Source organism: Falco peregrinus, chromosome 18 (genome assembly GCF_023634155.1).
Source record: "Falco peregrinus isolate bFalPer1 chromosome 18, bFalPer1.pri, whole genome shotgun sequence".
In the NCBI taxonomy this organism is placed as follows: domain Eukaryota; kingdom Metazoa; phylum Chordata; class Aves; order Falconiformes; family Falconidae; genus Falco; species Falco peregrinus.
Genome location: NC_073738.1, coordinates 2756647 through 2777065, shown reverse-complemented (window position 1 = coordinate 2777065; position 20419 = coordinate 2756647). Strand labels below are relative to the sequence as shown.

Genomic DNA, 20419 nt, shown 5'->3' with positions numbered 1-20419 from the left:
TAGCAGACAGGATTGCAATGCTCCAGCTAGAGAGGGGTGAGTTGTGCGCTTTGTATTCCCTCTTCGTTTATTTTAGCAGCCTACAGCCCAACGTCGGGCGAGACTGAAGCACAGTCCCCCCTGTCTGTTCTCCCTCCATGTGCTCGTGGCGACTGCTGAGCCGCGTGGGATTGCAGGGGCAGAGCACCATCCTGACCCTTGGCACTCGGAGCATCGGATCCTCAGCTGCCCCAAGCGGATCCACCTTGCTCAGCACCAGCTCAAAGTGCCCCTCCTGAGCAGCTCTCTGCCTTCAGCTGCCGGGTGCCAGCAGGGTTTGGAGGCAGGCTGGCTTCTTGCCAGCTCAGCGCTACTCCGGGTTGTAATCCCAGTGTCTGGGTCTTCCCTCTTGCATCACACCTGGCCTGAGCAGGGCTGCACCCTGCGCACAGAGGGGCGGCGAGCAAAGCTCAGCCCAGGTGGGAGGGACTGCGCTCCTGTTAAATCCACGGCTCCCAGAGGACCCAGTCCTCGCACAGACTCACCCTTGTGCTCATTTTATGAGCTCAGGGTGCTCTTGGAGGTGTTGCAGCGAGAGCGGTGCACAGGAGAGGGGACAAGCAGCTGCAGCTCAGGTACCTGCAGGGTGCTGATTTCAAGGGCCATCTCTGCCTTTTCCATGTCTCTCTCAAGTTGTTTTTTTTTTCCTCGTTCAATCCTCCACGCTGATGTTATTTGCGGTATCAGCTCCTCTCTCCCATCCCTTCTCTTTCTTCTGCTGCTGCTTTGCATCTAGCTGGTGATTATTCTTGTGCCCTGAGAGAAATCTGTTGCAGAGATCTGAAAGAAGCCAAGACGTGGTTGTTCCTGCCTGAACAACACTGCCGGCTGGCAGAGAGACCAAGCGGTGTTTATCCTGGGTGGGGAAGGCTGCTGGATATTCTGTGAGAAATGGCACGGGATTATGCTTATTGCTCAGGCTAAGGTTTTGGACTTTTCTCAGGAGTCCATGGGTTTTATTTTATTAGCCATTACCTGTCTCATTCACCCAGCGTTTGAAGCCTATTTAAGATTTCCAGTGATGTTTGTTGACCGTGCAGCCGAACAAGCGGTGTCAGATGCTTCATCCCCTCTGCCTGAAGTGCGTTCAGCCTGCAGGAGCAAGGCTGCAATCATGTGTCTGTGCATGTGCACCCAGCTTTTCAGGGGGAGGCTGCGGTGTGCTGAAGTGTTGAGAGTTCAAAGGCAATCAGAACGCCACGTGGTAGCAAGGAGTGTGACTGGCTGGAGGCAGTGGTTTACGCAGGGCTCGGTTGTTTGGTACTGCTGCATGTTCTTCAGCCGCTGACAGTCAGCAAGGTCAAAGTGTTGTGACTCAGGTCAGGATCAAGAGATGCTGTGAAACCAAACCCAAGGTTCTGAGGATCCGTCCGTGCGTAAGAGGAGAGCAGAGCATCAGGATGATCGCGTGGAAGCTGTGCAAGCAGGGCTCCAGGCAGGAGCGCTGCAGATACACGGCCTGTGTAGGCAGATGTTTTGGCAAGAAGGTGGAGGTCTGAGGAGGGGAGGAAGAGTATCTAGTCCCACCTTGGGTCTGTCCCTTGGACCCCAGAGAAGAGCATGGTCTGCTGCCTCACAAGGTTTCAGGCCCTGAGGTGCAGTGCTGTACACTCCAGGGGATGTGTTGCAGGGGAGTGCAGATGTACAGCGTTTTCTGGAACACTTTTTAAAGAGTTCTGCAGAGCCCTCTGTGCAGCAGCTCTCATCCTCTCCTTCCCTTGGCACCTCTGAAATGCAGGGAAACAGCCTCTCTTATGCAGCTGCTTCCTTTGTAATGCTACTGCCTAATGTGGTCCCGCAAGGGGATGGAGGTGAGATCTACCCATGGTCTCAGAAGGAAAAAATCCAGGCTGGTGCTCCAAGGAGCTTGTTAGTGTGTCTAAAAAGTCTCACATTCCTCTAACTCATCTGAAACATTCCTAGAATTAGCTAATTTACTCTCTTTTTGGACAGACACCCTCGTCTAAAGATGCTTCCCGTGTCCACTGCTCACCCTGTGAAGAGGTGGAGGGAAAACTCTCCTGGGAGTGGGGGACCAGGCTCTGCTCCTTGTCTCCTACGCAGAGAAGCTCTTGCCAAAGGGGCAAGAGCCATCCCGGAAAAGGGAGCATGGCAGTGGGAGGGAGAGTTATCTGAGTAACAATTTCAACATTACTAATAACCCTCCTCATCCAAAACCCTGGAGACCCTTTCAGAAGTCTGAAATGTTGCTAAACAAGCAATGCATCGGGGCTGTTTGCAGGGGGATCGCTGGGGGACAATGGCTTCCACTGCTGGATGCCACCAGGTCATGTTGGAGTGCTTCTTGCTGCCCCAGCAAAAAGTCCTCTTTTGGCAATGGTCACACAGATGCTGCTCCATTGTGGGGCTCCGGGGGCTGATCAAATACCAAGAGTCAGCGATGCTGTCTGGGATTTCATAAAGGCTTCTTTTTGCAGCTGAACTTTCTAATTATTCTTGTTTGAGCAAGGAGGGAGGTGGCTTCGTCTGACAGTCGCCCCTTCTCCCCCCAGACGCTGGGAGGGCTGCCCCTCTTCAGGCACCAGCTGCCTCGCGCTCCAGGGGCTGGACCCCCCCTGGAGCTGGAGGTATATTCATATTTGCTATGTGGTACTGCTGCTCTCTCTGCTCTGCAGGCAAAACACAGCGTAACCACAGGAACTTTCTTCCTCAGCCTCCTCAGCACACCCTGCTAAGCTAGGCAAGTCGCCCCGCAGCCCTCACGATGATTAAGCTGGGTGTAATGAGCTTTGTGAATCCTGGGTGTCCCAGCAGTTCCTTTTGCTTGTCCCGGGAAGGGGATGTGAAACCAAATTGTGATCGGGAGGCTCCCAGGGCTCGCGTTGCAAGGAAAAACAACCCCGGCTTGCAGCTGGCTTTCCTGTTTTGGGGTCTCTGCGCAGACAGGGAACAAGTCTGTGTCCCGGCTCATATGTCTTTGCTCCAAATAACTGTGCTGGGACAGCCAGGGCTTTGGGTGCAGCTGCCAGGCGAAGCTGCGGCAGCTCCACCAGCACAGCGGTTCCCTTTGCCTGGTCTGCCGAAGACTGGGGAGAGCCAGTGTGGGCAGAGGTGGAGCTGGGGGTCCACATCGAGCTGCGCTCCAGCAGACGAAGCCAGGACACGGCCCTGCACAGGGGGACTTTGCTCCGTGTTGGATCCGTAGGGCTCGGTCCACCTGGCTGTGCCTGGAGGGTTCTGGAAGGGCGTGCAGGCATTATCTAACAGCCGGGGTGTGTCAGGCATGGCCCTGGCCCAAGGGCATCCTGCTGCTCCTGCTGCCGCCCAGGAGGCACCCTGCAGCCCTCCAAACCCAGCACCCTGCACCCTGCCTCTGCTCCCCGCAGCCCCGCACGGGGACTGCGGCCCCAGTCCCAGCCCCAACGCCCCAAGCCCAGCTCCTTCCATGGCAGGGGGCTCTGTGTTTTCGTGTTGGGGGCCGCTCCTCCGAGCTGGGCTGGAGGTGGAGGGGAGGACTGGTATTAACTGGGCTGAACTGTAACTCCCGCCTCACCGAGCTGGGTCTGTTTGGTGCAACAGGCAGCTGCCTCACCAAGAGCCTTTACAAGCGTGTCTGTCTGCATCCAGCAATCTGTGAGTTGTCCCCTTCATTTTAGGGGGAATTCTGTTCCACGGTCTGTTTCCAGAAGCAGAAACTCTGTGATTTCCAGTCTAGATGCGTTTCTGGCTGGTTTATTTCCATTTCTTCTGGTGCTAACTTTGTCTTAGCTCAAACAACAGTGCTCCTTCCCCCAGTGTCTCTGCACAGCCAGTAAATCCTCCCAGCCTGGGTGAAGCTGGCCAGCCAAGCCCTGGAAGGCACGTCTGCAGCGCCTCGGTTACCTCTGCCAGGCCTGCGATGCTCCTGCTGCTCAGCTTGCTCTGCTGCCGGAGCAAAAAGCATCGCACCTCGGATGCGGGATACAGGCTCCCTGCCTGGCTCATGGTCCTTGCACTCCAGCCCAGCCCCTCTTCCGTGCCCGGGGGGCACAGCTGGACACTGCCCAGCCTTTGCAGGGGCTGCGCCCCAGGGTGCTGCTATTTCTGATTGCTTTTGGAAGGTCCTGATGTCTGTGGTTTTTCTTTCTCGTGGCTGCACCACGCTGGTGGCTAACAGCTACCTGGTGATTAGCCTCCTTCGCCCAAGCCCCGGTTCTTCCAAGCAGAAGAGCCTGCAGCTGAGGCTTGAAATTCTTGTGAGGAGCCTGGGAGACCTCTCACTTCAACCCAGAGAAGGGAAGGGAGGAGAAATGAGGTTTGGAGGCTAATTCTGGCAGCATCAGGCACAAGAAAGATCAAAAACTCAGGGCAGGAATACAAGAGAGGAGGGAAGCTGTTGCGTGCATGCTCCTGGAACCCCCTGACAGTCCTGGTTCATGCATACTGCACGTTATTTCTGTACCTACTTAAATTAAAACCAGCCTTGTCTTGCGGACGCTGACTGGAGCCAGGCAGTTCTTCTCCCCGGGGGAGAATCCAATTTTCGCTCCATCTAGCTTGTGTTTTTGACCTGGAATGACTCTTCTTTTTATATTTAACAAATGTTCCCTCCAAGCCTTGTACCGTGCTGCACTTCTCACGGTGGTGCCTGCGGCATCATGGCACATACGTGCTCCAAGGCAGGAAAACAGAAGCGGGCAGACAGCTTATCTGGGATCCGACTGACCGCAGGGCAGAGCCGTGCAGTGACGGACCAGAGGCGATGGGAGCTCTGCGGGCAGAGCCCAGGCACGGCCAGCCCGGCCGGCTGCTGGGAGGGGGGAACCTGGGTCTCAGCCCCACGGCTGCATCCCCTCTGCCTCGGGGTTTGGGTCCAGAAATGCCGAGGAGGAGCACCACACAGGTGCTGGCCGTGGCACAGCCAGCCGGGAAGGCACCGTGGGCTACAGCACTGCTGCGGGTGCAGGAGGGACCCCACCATGTGCAGCCCGTGCTTCTCGCCCACCTGCTCCCGAGCCTGGGGAGCAGCTACCTGGAGGTGCAGCTCTTCCCACCCGTTTTCTGATCGATCCCTTCACAGCCATAGGGGTAACCTGCTCCGGACTCTGTCCTTCTCCCATCCAGGCTGGGGCTGCCTGTCTTTCCCCTTTGTAGCATTAACCAGTTAGTTAGAATTCAGAGATGCTCTGTGCCAGTATAACCTGCAACTAAAGGCACAACAGCTGCCTCCCGGAGGCACTTTCCTTCCTGCAGCACATGTCCTTGCTCCTGAGCCTCTTACGGAGCAGCTTGCCAGTCCTGTAAATAAAATCTATCAGGAGACACAGTGGGGTCCGGGATGGGAGGAAGCTAAGTGGGTTTGAAGTATTTATTCACTTCTGCAGTCCTTAAAAACCTCTCCTAGCTCTTTTGAGAGCGTTACTGGTGTGACTCATGATCCATAGCCATGCCGAGTGCCATATGCTGTGAGCAGCAGCAGACAGCAGCAATGTTTTGCTTCTAATTCCCTCATCTTCATGAGTCTGTGCTATTCTGAGTGTCTCTCCAGCAAGAGAAGAGGCTTCTTCAGGGTTATATAATTAATAGAGGGCAAAGCTGGCCTGTTCTGAGCCACCTCCGTAACAGCTCTCAACACCCAGCACGACAATTAGTCACCACTTACCAGACATGACGTACCGCGCCAGCCCAGCGCTCCTGCCTTCGCCCACGGGGGTTTATGGACTGGCTGCCCCAGAGCAACGTGTCTCTTTCTTAATCCTGTGACTCCATAGTTAATCAGTCTGAGATAGGTGAGTAAATAAGTCAGTCATTCAAGCCTGCTGCAGGAAAGGACAAATATTTCAGTAAGCGTAGCCTACTGTTTGTATGTATTACACATCAGATCCGCACAGGATATGGAGGAGGGAGCCCTGAGCTATGGGATTAACTCCTGTCACTGAGACTTTGACTCTGGACATCCCATGGTCCCCACTGGTGCTGCCCACCCCGAGGGCTGGAGGGGACAGGCACGCTCCCAGTGCAGTACAGCCATGGGCAGTGTGCTTGGCTTTGATGTCCCCATGCACTGAAACGCTGGGGTTTGGCTGTCACGGTGGGTATGGAGCGGGACTGGCTTATTTTCCTCATCCTGACGCGAATGAGCAAGGTTCCCTCAGTGCGTTTGGTGGCAGCGAGTTTTGCCGAATGGCACGGCAGCCACCACAGTGCCGCAGACAAGCACGAGGGAGAGTGGCAGCCAGTGGGGACCCCACTTATTCACTGATGCAGTTAAACTTCCCCCACCTCCAAACAGCGTCCTGAGACCTTTTGCCCAGGACCCCCCAAAGGAAGCCCACCTTCTGCCGTGTTGGGTAGGTTTTTTTAAACGGAGCATTAAAAAAGTACTTCCTATCTAAAGCTAAGCCAGGAGCATTCCAAATTTAATAGCAATCGGATTCCTCGAGCGTCACCTCGACTGAGAGAGCAGCCACATCCACAGGCTTCCAGGGCTCAGCTCACATTGTACCAGCAAAATAAACCTTCAGATTAAACGTACACCCACTCACAGAACATGATCCTGGTGGGCAGCCCAATCTCTCTGGCCCACCACGTCCACCCTGCGTGGCGCTGGGCTCGCTGTCTACCGTGGCCTCTCTGGACAGCTTCTGAGGGTCTGGGTCCCGTGCAAAAGGTGTTACCAGTGATACTTCATTTCATTCTTAAACAAGAAAAGAAGCACCATACAAATAAAGTGGAATGTAGTTTGTAGGCCTTTTAATCCTGAAAAGCTGTTGCAAATTAATCCTTCTTGCACTTGCCCGGATGCACTGTGGCACCAGGAGCAGAGGCTGGAGGGGGGTGGAAAAGCAATACAGGATGACTTGTTTTCTTATGAGCTGAATTCCAGCTTTGCACTCCAAATCCTCGTTTTTATAGACTTTTCCGCTGAAGTCTGCTCCTGCCCGGGGCATGCCTGTGTAACCGCTCCTCTCTCTGCATTCCTTAGATTCTTCTTCTGCTTGAGACGCTGGATTGAAGAAGGGGTCTGAGGTCCCTGGTGGAGAAAGGGAGGCAAGGAGGAAGAGGAGGAGGAGAAGGAGGAGGTTTCCCTTGGACTCTTAAGCTGTCAAACCAGAAAACCGAACCATGTCACAGGTCATACAAAACCACGTGTTGCGCGTTGGACAGACTGTGTGTGTTTCCTCACAGGAGGAAACTAAGAGCTTGCACCCGGCGGGGTACCCGGGCTGCTCCGCGCTGCCGGTGGAGTACGCCTACTACTCAACGGAGGGCTGGGCTGACCCATCCATGATGGTGCGCAGCAATGCACGCCTGCTTCCCGGTGGACGGCTGTACGGAGCCCACCCCGTGTTCGAGCACGTGGCTGCCCACGCGCAGGGGAAGGGGCAGCAGGAGACCTCTTTGGAGAGACCCACTGCTCCCTATCAGCCAAAGAAGGAGGAGGACGACACCGGCACGGATCCTGAGGCTCACCTGGTGTCTCCTACCTTGGACATATCAATAGAAAGCCTGAACCAGCTGATTCTAGAAATCGACCCAACCTTTCAGCCACTCATGTGCAAGCCAGTGAAGGACACAGTCCAACCTGCTTCTCAGAGTGACACTGCTACCACCAAGAAACAAGATCCGGAGGCAATAGGTGAGGCAAAAGGCGCTGGTGGTGCGGTGGAGCCAGCGCAGCTCAGACATAGTGAACACCAGCTGCTAGAGGCAGAGTGGAAGTCCAGGGCAGAGAGGTTGGCCCCACAGCAGCCCCAGTGAGCAGGATGAGGTGCTGTGCTCCTGCGGAGGGCTGGAAATGGGCATCAGTGACATCCCCCACCAGCCCCAGTGGGATCAGTGTGGGATGCTGTCTCCTGCTCTCAGGGTTTCATGTAAAGGAGCAGAACAGAACGCTCTCTGCCCAGCTGGTGTGCTTGGGTGGCCTTGGCCTGATCACTTTTGAGATGTCTCCTGTCTGGCTAGCTCAGCAGGATCCAAAAGTCAACAGAGAGAACAGCCTTTACATCAACCTGATGTTGGTTTCCATGTGTTTGGAGAAAACATTTCTTGTTAGAAATGGGACTCGTAGCTCTCAGGAAACTCCTAATTTTTATTACCAGCAGTGACTAGAGACAGGCACTGACCTCTGGATGCGACGTGCGGCCCCTGCTCACCCCCAGAGCGGAGCCCCAGTGCTCCCGAAGGGCAGTGGAGCCTTTCCCAGGGTCAGGCTTGACCTGTGGAAGCACAAGGATTCGAAGCCAGATTTCCAAAGCCCTAGGCTAAGGTACTGATAGTTACACAACCATCCCATTTAAATGTTCCCGATCGTTTTGCCAGGGAAATTCTTTTTTTCCAGGGCTTGCACACTCCTCCAGCAGCATACCTGGCATACGCAAGGCAGAACATCAGCAGCACATACCAACCCCCTCTTTCTGCCCTTGTGCCTGGGTGCCTTACGTGAACCCTTTTGCAACGCTTCCCTGTCATCCCTGCAATCCGAAGCTCTGCTGTGTGTGCTGCTTCTGATCCAAGCACTCTTGCCTGTGGCTCTTTTGCAGTGCGTTAGCTGCTCAACACGCTGTGCACAGGGTAACACCAGCAGACAGCGCGCTGCATGCCGCTGCAAGCGTTCTGGTGGGCTGGAGGACAGATCTGTGATTTGTTGAGGTGCCTGACAGCGGTCTCACTGATTCTGAAAAGCCTTATCGCCTATCCGTGTCTACAGACACGGAAATACCTTGAAAATCTGTCCCCAGGCCTCTTTCCAGGGGCAAACAGGAGGATGTTAAAGGCGTGAAGAAAATTCCTCCTGAGCCCTCACGCAAACATCTGCATGGGGAACGCAGGGCTAGAGGTTGGGAACATGCATGGGAACGAGGTGCATGTCTGCAAGTGCACTGAGCAGCAGCCCCGGCAGGTGTGAGGGTCCTGATGCTCCCGTGGGAAGCAGCTAAGCCGGAGTCGGGCAGCGCAGGGGCTGGAGCGGTGCGAGCACGCCGCAGGGCTTGGGCCATTCCGGAGCAGACGGCATCCCTGCTTCCCACTGGGATGGAAGGGGGTGGCCTTGCAGATAAAATACTGTGACAAAGTGCAAATTCAGCTCTTGGCTCCTCAGCTAGTGTTTGGAGGCGTTCAGATGCCTCCCTCTCCTTCAGGCATCACTCAAGGGCTGCAGTCCCGAGCAGCTCAGCAGGTAGCATGCTAGTGGTTTTGAAAATTTGGCTCCAAGTGTGAAACCGAACATCTGGAAATCTGGCCCTGAATTCAGTGGGAAAAGCCTCACTTCAGCTTTCATTTTCTTTTAACAGCTCTTCTTTTGTACACAAACTTCCTACTGCTGCGCAGTGCCCCTGCTCACCCACCTCCTCCTGCTCCAGCCATGCGACCTGTGCCTCTGCCACTGCTCCTGCCTCTCGCTGATGGGAAACGCTCCCGTTAGGCTCCTGCCTCCCTTTTCCCCCCCTCGGCCATTGCAGAGGAGACCTCACAGGGCCCCTTTGCGCTTTCTAAATAATTTCCACGCTCCTTCTTTCTGCCTAAGGTGTAAGTTCCCTGCAAGCACGGCCACTTGCTGTGAGGGCTGCCAGGAGACTGATGATACCCGGAGTCCACGAGAGGGGCTTGTTCTTTAGTGGAAGCCCTGAGGAGGGCTTTTATCGTAACAGATGCTGTAGCAATAGGAGATGCATTCGTGAAAGCCGCTAACACCCCCTGCTCCTGGAGGGGAGGAGATCATCTCGGCTTGCGTGACAGCTGGGCTCCGTGGTTGCGGCACTTTTGCCACTCCTTGATGCTGAAGAACTTGCCAAGGTCTCGAGCAAATATTTGAGGTTTAACCACACACGATAAGCAGGAGCGAAGGCAGAGAAGTAGGAGGCAAAAGGCCTCATTAGCCCAGCGCGCAGACGCTTTTCAGTTATTTCTTTAAAGGTCAATTAAAATCCCCATTTCTTTTCCCTTTTTGAGGGAGACATGGACAAAAAGCGCCCGGCCCAGAGCTTGCTGGGAGGGTTTGCACGCTGATACCGGAGCCAGGCGGCTCCGGAGCCTTCCCGAGGACAGGCTTTGGAGGAGCTGCCGGCTGCCAGGGGCGGTGAGGGTGTGGAGGGGGAAGGCTGCGGCTCTGGCTCCTTCCCGTGCGTGGTCCAGCTGCATCCCCACTGGGGACCAGCCCTTCTGGCTTACCCGGCGCCTCCTTGGCGGCTCTCCGCTGGCCATGCCGATCCAATCCCGTGCTGGGATCGGCATAGAGAAGGGGCTCGGAGAGTAACTTTTGTACAGACTTGTGCTTTTCCTGCTCGTCAAGCTTTATGCCCCAGAGGTCTGGTTGTTCCTCGCAGTAAACAGGGTCTGCAGTGCTCGGCAGCCGCTTGCCCCAGGCAGCTTCCCTCACAGGCAGGTCCCAGGGCAGGACCCAAGTACATAACCCCAACTGCCGGGGAACTCAGGGCTGTTACCAGCCGTTTTTCACTGCTGCAGCAAAAAAAAAAAGGTTTTTCTCTCTCCAAGAAACACCCTTAAGAAGGGGAACTTTCCTGAACTCCATGGCAGGGCAAGAACCAGGAGCTGAAAACAAAGCTGGGCACGTTCAGACTAGAACGGAGGCGTGCGCTTCCAGCAGTGGGGGGGATGAACCACTGGAACAGCTTCCCCGGGGAGGTGCTGAATTCGCCATCGCTGCAAGCGCTTAAATCAAGTCTGAGTGTCTCTTGCTAAAAGGCATCTTCTAGCTCAGCCAGAAATGATGGCCTTGGTCAAGGAACCCAGTGACTGAGCATCGGGTACCCAGGCAGCCAGGCACATCCTTGTCTTGGCCCTGAGGTTTCACTGAAGCTCTTGGAGCAAGGGATGCTCTGTCCGATGTGCTCCCCTGTAAATGATGGCGGGCAGAAGGGCTGGGAGGTGCCTGGCCTGCCCCGAGCACAAATGGGAGAGCAGGAAGAAACCCCCAACAGGGTATGGGCACAGAAACTGCCTTGGGAATTATTTCTCTAAAGAGACTCGTGCAGGATGGGGGAGAGGAGGGGAGAGCAGCCGGCCTCTGCCCTGCGCTGGTGCTTGCTGGACACCTGCAGCTTCCAATTGCCCTTGTCCTGTGTGGCATCCCGCTGCCTCCCGCTCCGCAGCCACGGTGTGGATGCTCCTCCACCCAGCCAGGGTGTGCAGACCCACGTGCCTGCTGCCGTGGGCACCCTCCGAGCCTGATGTCATCCCTGGGGGGAGCAGCCAGATGTTTTTCTCTTGAGTCAGGTACAACCAGAGCGGCTGCTGGAGGAAGCACCCGCCTCTCGCTGCAGGTCTCGGCAGGCACCGGCTGCGTAATGCTGGCGGGGGGGGTCTGTGCAGTCAGACATGACCGCAGGTAACCCCCCTCCCCGGGGAGCCTGCCAGCGCTGGGGGGGGGGGGTGGGGGACACTGTGGCTTGGTGGCTGTGAGAAAATCAGCCCTCACAGGGTCTTAGCAAAGGCCGGTGGGGGGCCATGGGGGGCTCCCTGGGCCCAGCAGTGGCAGGGCAGGCAGAGCAGAGCCGGAGTTAATAGCGAGGAGAGCAGAAATGTGTGTCCCTCACAGAGCTTAGCTAACGAGAGGCAAACACTGAATCGGTAACGATCTCCTCTTTCTTCCTGCAGACATCAAGTACATAGAGATGACACCAGGCAGAGGCACGTGTGGGGAGCTCTGGCAGGGCACCCCCCACCCCCCACCCATGCCCTTCTCAAGGTCCCCCCAGGGCAATGCCTTCCAGCCCCAAAAAGGGGGACTCAGAAGCAACTACAGCACCAGCAGCAACGTGGTTTTCTTGAGCCCACCCAGCCCCGCGAGCCCCCGGGCGGCCACCCCCAGCTGTGCCGCCTCCCCGACCTGCAGCAAAGGGACCGAGTGCATCGCCGTGCCCCGGCAGTGCGTGGCTGGCCAGGTGGACAGCATCTCCTATGGCCCCGGCGCGCTCAGCACCTCCCCGGGCTTCGACAATTTGCTGAAGCCTGTGCACGTGGTGAGGGCCCAGCAGAGGGGCAGCTGGGTCTCCCAGCTCTCCATGAGCCCCGGCTCGGACACCAGTTACATCCTGGGAAGGTAAATGCCGCCTTGTGTCGCAGTCTCAGGCTGATGGTGGGGATGGAAGGGGCACAGGGCAGTTACCCCAAGTCCTGCTGTCCAAGACCTCCTTCCTCATGGTGGGAGTCGATGCCACACAGGGCTGGGGATCCACCACTCTGGGGGGGCTGTGCATCACATCCCGGCGAAACAACCCCCCCGATCTCCTTCTGCTCTGTCTCCCTCTTGCAGCAGCACCCACTCGCTCCACAACGATGACTCGGATGCTCACCCTGCTGCCTGCCACGCTGCTGACTGCCCATCCCCTGCCAGCTCCCTGGGCAGCCCCTGCCCACCCTCCCCGAGCATCAGGTCCAACTCTGGAGAAGTTTTTGGCCTGAGTCCCCACCAGCCCAGGGCACCCTGCGCCACCATAGCAAACACCTCCCCATCCCAGAAGGGACAGGCCAGCAGCTGCCCCCCCTCCATCCTCAACTCCACAGCCGACATCCCAGTGCTGCTGGTCAACGGGTGCTTGGAACAAGGAGATGCATCTTCCAGGCCGGCCAAAGCCCCCCCAGCTTCTGTCAAGCAGATCCCCCTTCCCAGCTGCAGCCCAACCTTGAGGCTTGGTGGCCTGAACAACGCGCTGTCGGCACCAGCACTCTCCTGCGTCTCGGACAGTAAGTCACCTCCCTGCCGTAGGGCAGGGCTGGCGGGGGGAAGGAGCTGTAGACCCCAAGAGCAGCCAGGAAAGGGGGAGCGAACACCGTTTTCTACTCTGGTTTATCTGTGGGTTACAGACGTGAAGGACGGGAGGTCCTGGCTGGAGCTGGAGATCCTCACTGGATCTCCACAGGGTTGCAGAGCGCTCCAGCTCTTTGCTGATGACTCTGCATCTCAGGGTTTTGCCCACCAGGGTGCTGGGGTGTGTGCTCAGAAGGCAGAAACGCTCTGGTTCCCTCGGGAGATGCAGGTACACTTACTTATTTATAGCACCTGAGAATGAGAACCGTCCTTTTGTCATTTCATGCTTGTCTGTGGGCCCAGAATGGGTGGGGAGGAGGGGTTAGGGTTCCAGTTTGCTCTGGAGAACATCTAAAGATGTTCTTTAAACCAGAGTTTACAAGGTCCCTCATTCAAGGGTAAACACTAGGGCTATTGTTCTTGGGAGGAGATTAGCAGAGGCAGCTCTCAGAGCAGAGGGTTTTAATTGGGATTCTTAGGGGAATAGCAGGAGAGTTTCGTGGGTCAGATCCTCAGCTGGTGTAAGTCCCCATGGTCCAGTGGACTTGTGCGGGGTTGGGCAGACTGGCACTGCTGGGAGATTCCATGTGCTGCCTCTCCACGCTCCATCACAGCCTGCCAAGAGAGATAATTACATGGAGAATGAATTATTCTGAGGAGCAGGGAGGAAGCTCTGTTCAAAAGGATTGGAAAAAAACCCTTCAACCCTGGGCAGCCTGCAGAGCGGTATCTTTGCTGGGGCTCTGCATGCTCAGCGGTGTCTGCGGTGAAGGTCTTTCAGGACCTTGACACCATGAGGTCTCTTGCAGGTCCCCTCAGGGCTGGGCAGCCAACCATGAAGTTTGTGATGGACACGTCGAAGTACTGGTTCAAGCCGAGCATAACGAGGGACCAGGGTAAGGCAGCCAGCGTCTCTGCTGGGGTAACCCCGTCTCAGACTTGCTGGCTGCAGGACCGCAGCCTGTTCCCCGTGCTGGAGTTCGCCCCCGTGCAGCATCTCGGTCTGGCTCTTGCCCATGATGACTGAGGTCCCATGGGGACCTGGTGGTGGCACTTTATAGTGGGGGCTGATGGGTGTGGAGAGACCCCCTCACAGGTCTAGGGGGAAGGCTCAGAAATACAGGTTGTACCACAGCCCCTCTGACCCCCCTCAAGTCCCCCAAAGCTGCTCCTGCCTCTGTGCAGCTACTCAGCACGGCCTGGGCAGGGGCTGGCTCTGTCCTGGGGACCACAGGGACCCGTGAGACCACGCTGGGGCCCCTCGTCTGCAGGGCCACTGCAGTCGGTACCCGCACGAGGGACATGCACGTCCTCGGCAAACACTCCCGAGTATTTCTCGCTGCTGCCAAGGAACGACTCCCCGCGAGAGCATCGGCCGGACACGAAATGCAACGCGGGGAGGTTCCACCTGTTTTGCTTGGCTGAGCCTCCGCCTGTGCTTTGACAGCGATCCAGCTGCTGAAGGACAAGGAGCCAGGCACGTTCGTGGTGCGGGACAGCACGTCGTACCGGGGGTCTTTTGGACTGGCTATGAAGGTTCCCGTCTCCCCATCCGGCAGCCAGACAGGTACAGGGACTTGCTTGGAAAGGTGGGGTTTTGCTCTGAGGATTTAATTGAAACTAGTCAAACCAAAGCAAGCCAAGAAGCTGCAGGACTCCGCTTGTGTGACAAACACTGGCAGCAGCATCTGTGCACCCCCATCCCACCCCTGCACAGGGGCTGGCATCGCACTCTCCATGCAAAGCAGAAGCCCCAGTGGATGCCCTGGGATGGGGCCCTGGGGCGGGCAGGGGTGAAACAACGGTGCTTGTGCTGATGCTGATGCTGCCTTCAATCCCGCTTGCAGGCGACGAGAGCAGTGACCTTGTCCGGCACTTCCTTATCGAGTCGTCTGCCAAAGGGGTGCACCTGAAAGGAGCCAGCGAGGAGCTGTATTTCGGTGAGGACGGTGCCATTGCCTGCAGCAGCCCTGGCAGCCCCAGGAGCTGTTTCCAAAAGCCCCTCGAAGCACCAGCCAGGTCCCCCTCAGCATCCCTGGCAGCCCCAAGCCCCTCAAAGCACCGGCCGGGTCCCCCTCAGCATCCCTGTGGTGTGTGCTGTACAACCACTGGCACAGGGACCCTCCGGCCCCAGGGTCCTGCTGGTGAGGCTGTGGTAGGGGTCTCCAAAACAGACACATGGGGCGGGGGTTGCAAAACCCACATTTGTGGCTGTGAGGCCCCACATAGTCCAGTTTAGCCCCCTTCTGAGCTCCCTGGGACACTGATGTGGGGCCAAAGGTGGGTGGGTGGGAGGTTTTGGGCGCCAGGACCCCCCTGACTCGTGGTTCTGCGTTGCAGGGAGCCTCTCTGCCTTTGTCTATCAGCACGCCATCACCCCGCTGGCACTGCCCTGCAAGCTGAGCATCCCCACCCGAGGTAGGTGTTACGGACAGGATCGATGCTCCGAGCCTTCCTTCCTGCCTGTCTGGGGAGGTGGGCGAGGTCCTGCAGTGGGGAGGGGGCTGAACCCGGGTACCCCTGCACTGGGGCTGACTGCCCTGGCTGCACGTGGAGCAGGGACCTGCAAGAGCTGGCTCAAGTACGAGACGGCAGCGACTTGCTTCTGCTGGGGATGGAGGGGGGTGAGCAAAGCAGCGGGGGTCAAGGGGCCACTGAGGGTGGGCAAGGAAAGGAGGAGCAGGGAGATGGGAAGCGAGCAGAGTCAGGAGAGGGAGGCAGAGGAGAATTGAATTAATTACTGCTCTAAACCCCTGCAATTTAAGTGGTCCTGGGCTTTTGGGCCACCTCTTGTGAGATAAGGAATCACTACCCAGTGCAAAGTGGTGACCCAGAGCAGCCTGACCCGTGGCATCAGTGCTTCTGCGTGTCGTTTGTGCAGACCTCGCCGACGGCGAAGACAGCCCTGACTGCGCTCCCGAGTCCACGCCATCCCTGCTGAAGAAAACCGCTGGTGAGGAAAGGAGCAGGCAGCTGTCACCGGGGGACAGTCACGCTGGCAGTAGCTAAGCTGAGGGCGTACACCCGTGCTTTGGGCTTTAGCCCTCACCTATCAAACACCAGGCTCTATGTTTTTTTATATCACCCATTCTGAGACCGTTCACAGCAGAAGCTGAAAAGCCAGCGCTGCCCTTGGGGCTGTGCAAAGAACCAGGTCACCCCAGCGCATCCGTGGGTGCCGGTGCAATGTCCCCCTCCTGGCTTTAGCACCAGGCTGGGGACACCTGCAGGTTTTCTTCACATCCTCAGATCATGGAACCTGATATTTTTAGAGAAAGGAGACTTTTGGTTCTCACGACGGTGAACTGAAGCTTGAGAACACAATTCTTGAGGTCACAAGGCTGATAAAAGACCCACAATTCCCACAATTTTCGATAGCCCCTGATTTTTAAGCTTCTCCTGATCGGCTTCAGCTGGTATTGAACATCTGGAGTTTCTAGGAGAGGGATGGGGCAATCAGGGGCTGGTTAAATTGCTGAGGGACCTTATAGGAGGCACGTGGAAACAGCACAGCAGGACGGGGAAGGGTCTTTGCTTCTCTTCTACACCTGGGTGCCCCCAGCCAGGGTGCAGCAGTGGGTGGGCTCCGGGTGAGAGCAGAGAGCGATGGGCAGGAGACCGTGCGGATGGGTCACGGCGCAGTCGAGGGAGTCGGGAACCACTTTGTTTTGCTGGAAATTCTGAAAAATAAGTTGGCAAGCTGAAAAGTTTAGTTTGACCCAGAACAGCCCTTTAAACAGCTCAATCAGCCTGAAATGTCATGTTTTAGGTTGGCCTTCAGCCGTTAGTTGGCTTGGGGTATTTCTGCTTTTCATTAAAGGAAATATGTAATAAACAGGAAAAAAAATCCAAATATGACATTTAGAATCCGGAAATTAAATACTTTGACTTTTAAAACAATTAGTGCAAAGCATTAAAGTAAACCAAAATAAATTTGCGAAGAATTTCTGAGTCACCAAATCTTTAATTTTAATCAAAACAAATCTGACCCACGTACGCGTCGGGTTCCGCAGGAGGATGCCTGGGACCCAGCCTTGGACCCGGCCCCGTGGTGCTCAGCGCGGTGAGACGCCAGCGTGCTGCGGGGCCGGTGCTGAGCCGGGCTCTGTGCTCTCCTTGCAGTGTGCAACGTCTTGTACCTCAACTCGGTGAACATGGAGACGCTCACGGGAGCCCCGGCCATCCAGAAAGCTGTCTCCTCCACCTTCGAGCTGGAGACGCTGCCCACACCCACCCTGGTGCACTTCAGGGTGACGGAGCAGGGCGTCACGCTGACGGACATCCAGAGGAAGTAAGAGCTGCCGCCGCGGCCGAGGGCTGACGGGTGGCAAGGTGCAGGGCAGAGTGGAAAAGCGTCTCGCCCGTGCCCACCCAGCGCCCTCCTTGCGTCTCAGCCTGCCCGCCTGCTGATCTGCAGCGCGGCAAGGAGAACTCGCCCGCTAGCACAAACCCGTGCTGCAAGCCAGGGGGGGTGGGCACGACCCCCCCCTGTTACAGCACCGGGCACGATGCTGCTGGCGACATCTCAGGAGTGGGAGGCAGGAGCTGGTGGAACCCCCCACCAGGAGGTGCCGGACAGGAGGCACCCCAGGGAGCAGGACCCCACACCCCCCTTCCCCAGCAGCCACTAATTCTTCAAGCCGGGCTTCAATTTGCAAACGCCCGTTTCTCCGAGCAGCTTCTGCCCAGGGCTTCCCTCCTCTAACGCCAGGCTCTCCTCCCCGACAGGGTCTTTTTCAGGCGACACTACCCCTTGGCTGCCATCAGGTTTTGCGGGATGGACCCTGAGAACAGAAAGTGAGTAGTGGGCTGCCAGCGGGCTGGGGGCTCGCATCCCTGCGCTTCCCAGCTGCTCCCGTCTCTGCACCGCTTCGAATCCCAAATCCCAACCGCCGGCTGTGCAGCCCCTGCGCCGGGCTGGGGTTTAGCTACGTGTAACCCTGGGGTTTGCGGCTGATGGGATGAATTAAATTCCAGCCTTTGAGTAAATCCAACTCTGCTTTTCCCTCAGGTGGCAGAAGTACTGCAAGTCCTCGAGGTAAGAGCCACGCGGGGACCTGCCGTGCCGGTGGCTACTGGGGGGAGATGCTGCCTGGCCCAGCCTCGCCTCCCCAGCGGGTGCATTGCAAAGCTTTGCTGGGCAGCCAAGAATCGAAGCTTAAAAACGCAGAGGGGATGCAATAAAAGTTAAGGTGGCGGCAGGGTGGGACGTGGGGCAGATGGGTGAAGCTTTACAGGGGTTCTTGCTCAGTAGGTTTTGATGGGGGGCTTGGCTGAGCCCCGTTCCCTGCATCCCCTCACGCAGAAAGCCCCCATCCCAGTCCGTCAGCCTTCCCAGGGACTCGCGCACTGGGCTCGGGAAGCGAGTTTCTCTCTGGCTCTCCCTCGCATTCATGAAACTCTTTGCAGCTGGGGGAGCCTTGCCAGAAACGCTTCTCCCGGCTGTTTTGCTTCCAAGTAAACGTGATCGGGGAGCAGGCCAAGGTGGAATTGCTGGAACCGGGATTTTGCTTTGTGACTGGGGCTAGTTTAAGCGTATTCCTTTGGATTCCTGGATGCAAACTGAATAAGTCTCTCTCCCCTTTTTCAAAGGATCTTTGGGTTTGTGGCCAAAAGCCAGACAGATTCGGAGAACCTCTGTCACCTGTTTGCAGAGTACGACACGGTGCAGCCAGCATCGCTTGTCATCGACCTTCTCTGCAAGCTCCTGCCAGGCCCGTAGAGGACAGAAACCCCAGGACAGCTCAGGGCTGGCAGCTGCCACACGCTGCCGAGCTTTTGCCGCTCCCCTTTTCCTGCTTCTGGGTTGCATTTTGGCAACGGCTCGTATTTATATATTTTTCTTACGCACTGTCACGTCAAGAGTCTCAAAGATTTTATGCTCTGGTGGGATACGTTCCTCCGAGACCCTCTGCGGGGCATCCCCTGGCAGTGCTCGCTGCGGCGGCCAGCGCAGGATGGTTGCCCACGGGGAGCTGTGCCGGGCTGGGAGCGGAGCTGCGGGCTGGGAGCTGTGCTTACCGTACGGAACCGCTGCCTCCTTCGCCTGGCTCTGGAGAACTGAAATATTCTGGCTGAGATTTCTACTGGCAGCGGGGGATGCCTATGCTTGGGGTGTGCAAGCTGAGGTCCATTCAGTGGAGCTGAGCTCCCACCTTTGGGGACTCAGGCCCCCCAGCACCACGGGAGGGGAAGTTTGCTGCAGGCAGAGGGGGTTGACCAGCATCAGGAGGCGGTTTTGCAAATCAAAGCGTATAAAATCATTAGGCCCTGCTGAAAACTCCTGCTTCCCTCAAAGATCAAGAAGCATCAAAAGGCAGAAATGTCAGAGCAGCGTGGTTTTGCCTAGTGCTGGTAAATTCTCCTGCCCTTTTTTGCAACGCGGGGTTACAGGCTAGCTCAACCTCCAGGCATCACAGCAAGCTGAGAAATAAATGTTGACATTTTCATGACAGTAAAACATTGGCTTTTTGGAAATGACTTGCATGAATTTGGGCCAGATCCTCAGATGACGTAAATTGGCGCAGCCTCGTGGAAGTCAGCGCTGCCGTGATTTACACCAGCTGAAGATTTCGCTTTTGCTGTAATCGCGGAGCGGCTCCGAGCCCACCATGCAGTCGCCTCCCTTGGCACTCGCTTACCTGGTGCCTCTGCATCGCTTTAACGTTGCACCCTGCGCTAACGAACCCTGCGCAGGGGTATTTGCAATAAAGCAGTGGCTCGTTCGTCTCACCACAAACACCGCAGCGGTGTTAGCGACTGACCGACGTGACTCTGCTCGCTCCAGCTGCCCAGCGTCTGCATGCGCTGCACATACAGAAACAGTCGCTCCCCTCCAGCCGAGCTGTGGCAACGATAAAAAGAGATACTGGGGTAACTGGGGGAGAATGGGGGGAGCACCCAGCTCCAGGATGAGAAGCTGACAGCTCTGCCCCCCCCAGGCCATCTGCCCGAAGCTCTGCTCGGCCAGAGCCCAGCACCCAGCCCAGTGGGCTCCGTGTGCTTGTGCCGTCCCCATCCCCGTTCTGCGAAGGTGCAGGGGAAGGCGGCACCCCAAGCTCATGGGCAGCTCGGGGGGACACGGCTCAGCCCCAGCGCCCCGGGCTTCTGCATCCCCAGGCCCACAGGGACCCCAAGCCCCCTGGGGTGTACAGGATGTGACCCGCTGCAGTGCGCGCTGCAGCCGGCAAGGGGCCCCAGCACACCATCTGCCCTGCCTGCACCCTGCCTGCACCCTGCCTGTGCCCTGCGCCCTGCCTGTCCCCTGCCTGTCCCCTGCCTGCACCCTGCCTGCACCCTGCCTGTGCCCTGCCTGCACCCTGCCTGTGCCCTGCCTGCACCCTGTCTGTGCCCTGCGCCCTGCCTGTGCCCTGCCTGCACCCTGCCTGTGCCCTGCACCCTGCCTGTGCCCTGCCTGCACCCTGCCTGTGCCCTGCGCCCTGCCTGCACCCTGCACCCTGCCTGCGCCCTGCCGGCACCCTGCCTGTGCCCTGCACCCTGCCTGCGCCCTGCCAGCACCCTGCCTGTGCCCTGCGCCCTCCCTGCGCCCTGCCTGCGCCCTGCCAGCACCCTGCCTGTGCCCTGCGCCCTCCCTGCGCCCTGCCTGTGCCCTGCCAGCACCCTGCCTGTGCCCTGTCTGTGCCCTGTCTGATCCCTGCCTGTGCCCTGCCT

The 20419-nt window shown here is 57.4% G+C and overlaps 1 protein-coding gene across 1 annotated transcript; it reads left to right on the top strand.

The window, feature by feature from the left end:
- The first annotated feature begins 429 nt into the window (after positions 1-429).
- On the top strand, positions 430-19760 carry TNS4 (tensin 4). Its single transcript, XM_005232680.3, has 13 exons — positions 430-614; positions 6965-7618; positions 11596-12040; positions 12254-12684; positions 13558-13644; positions 14196-14315; positions 14596-14688; positions 15089-15166; positions 15630-15701; positions 16871-17039; positions 17477-17545; positions 17760-17786; positions 18341-19760. Exons 2-13 carry the CDS (start codon positions 7105-7107, stop codon positions 18468-18470), a joined length of 2235 nt encoding a protein of 744 aa, XP_005232737.1. The 5' UTR covers positions 430-614; positions 6965-7104; the 3' UTR covers positions 18471-19760.
- The last annotated feature ends 659 nt before the right edge of the window (positions 19761-20419 follow it).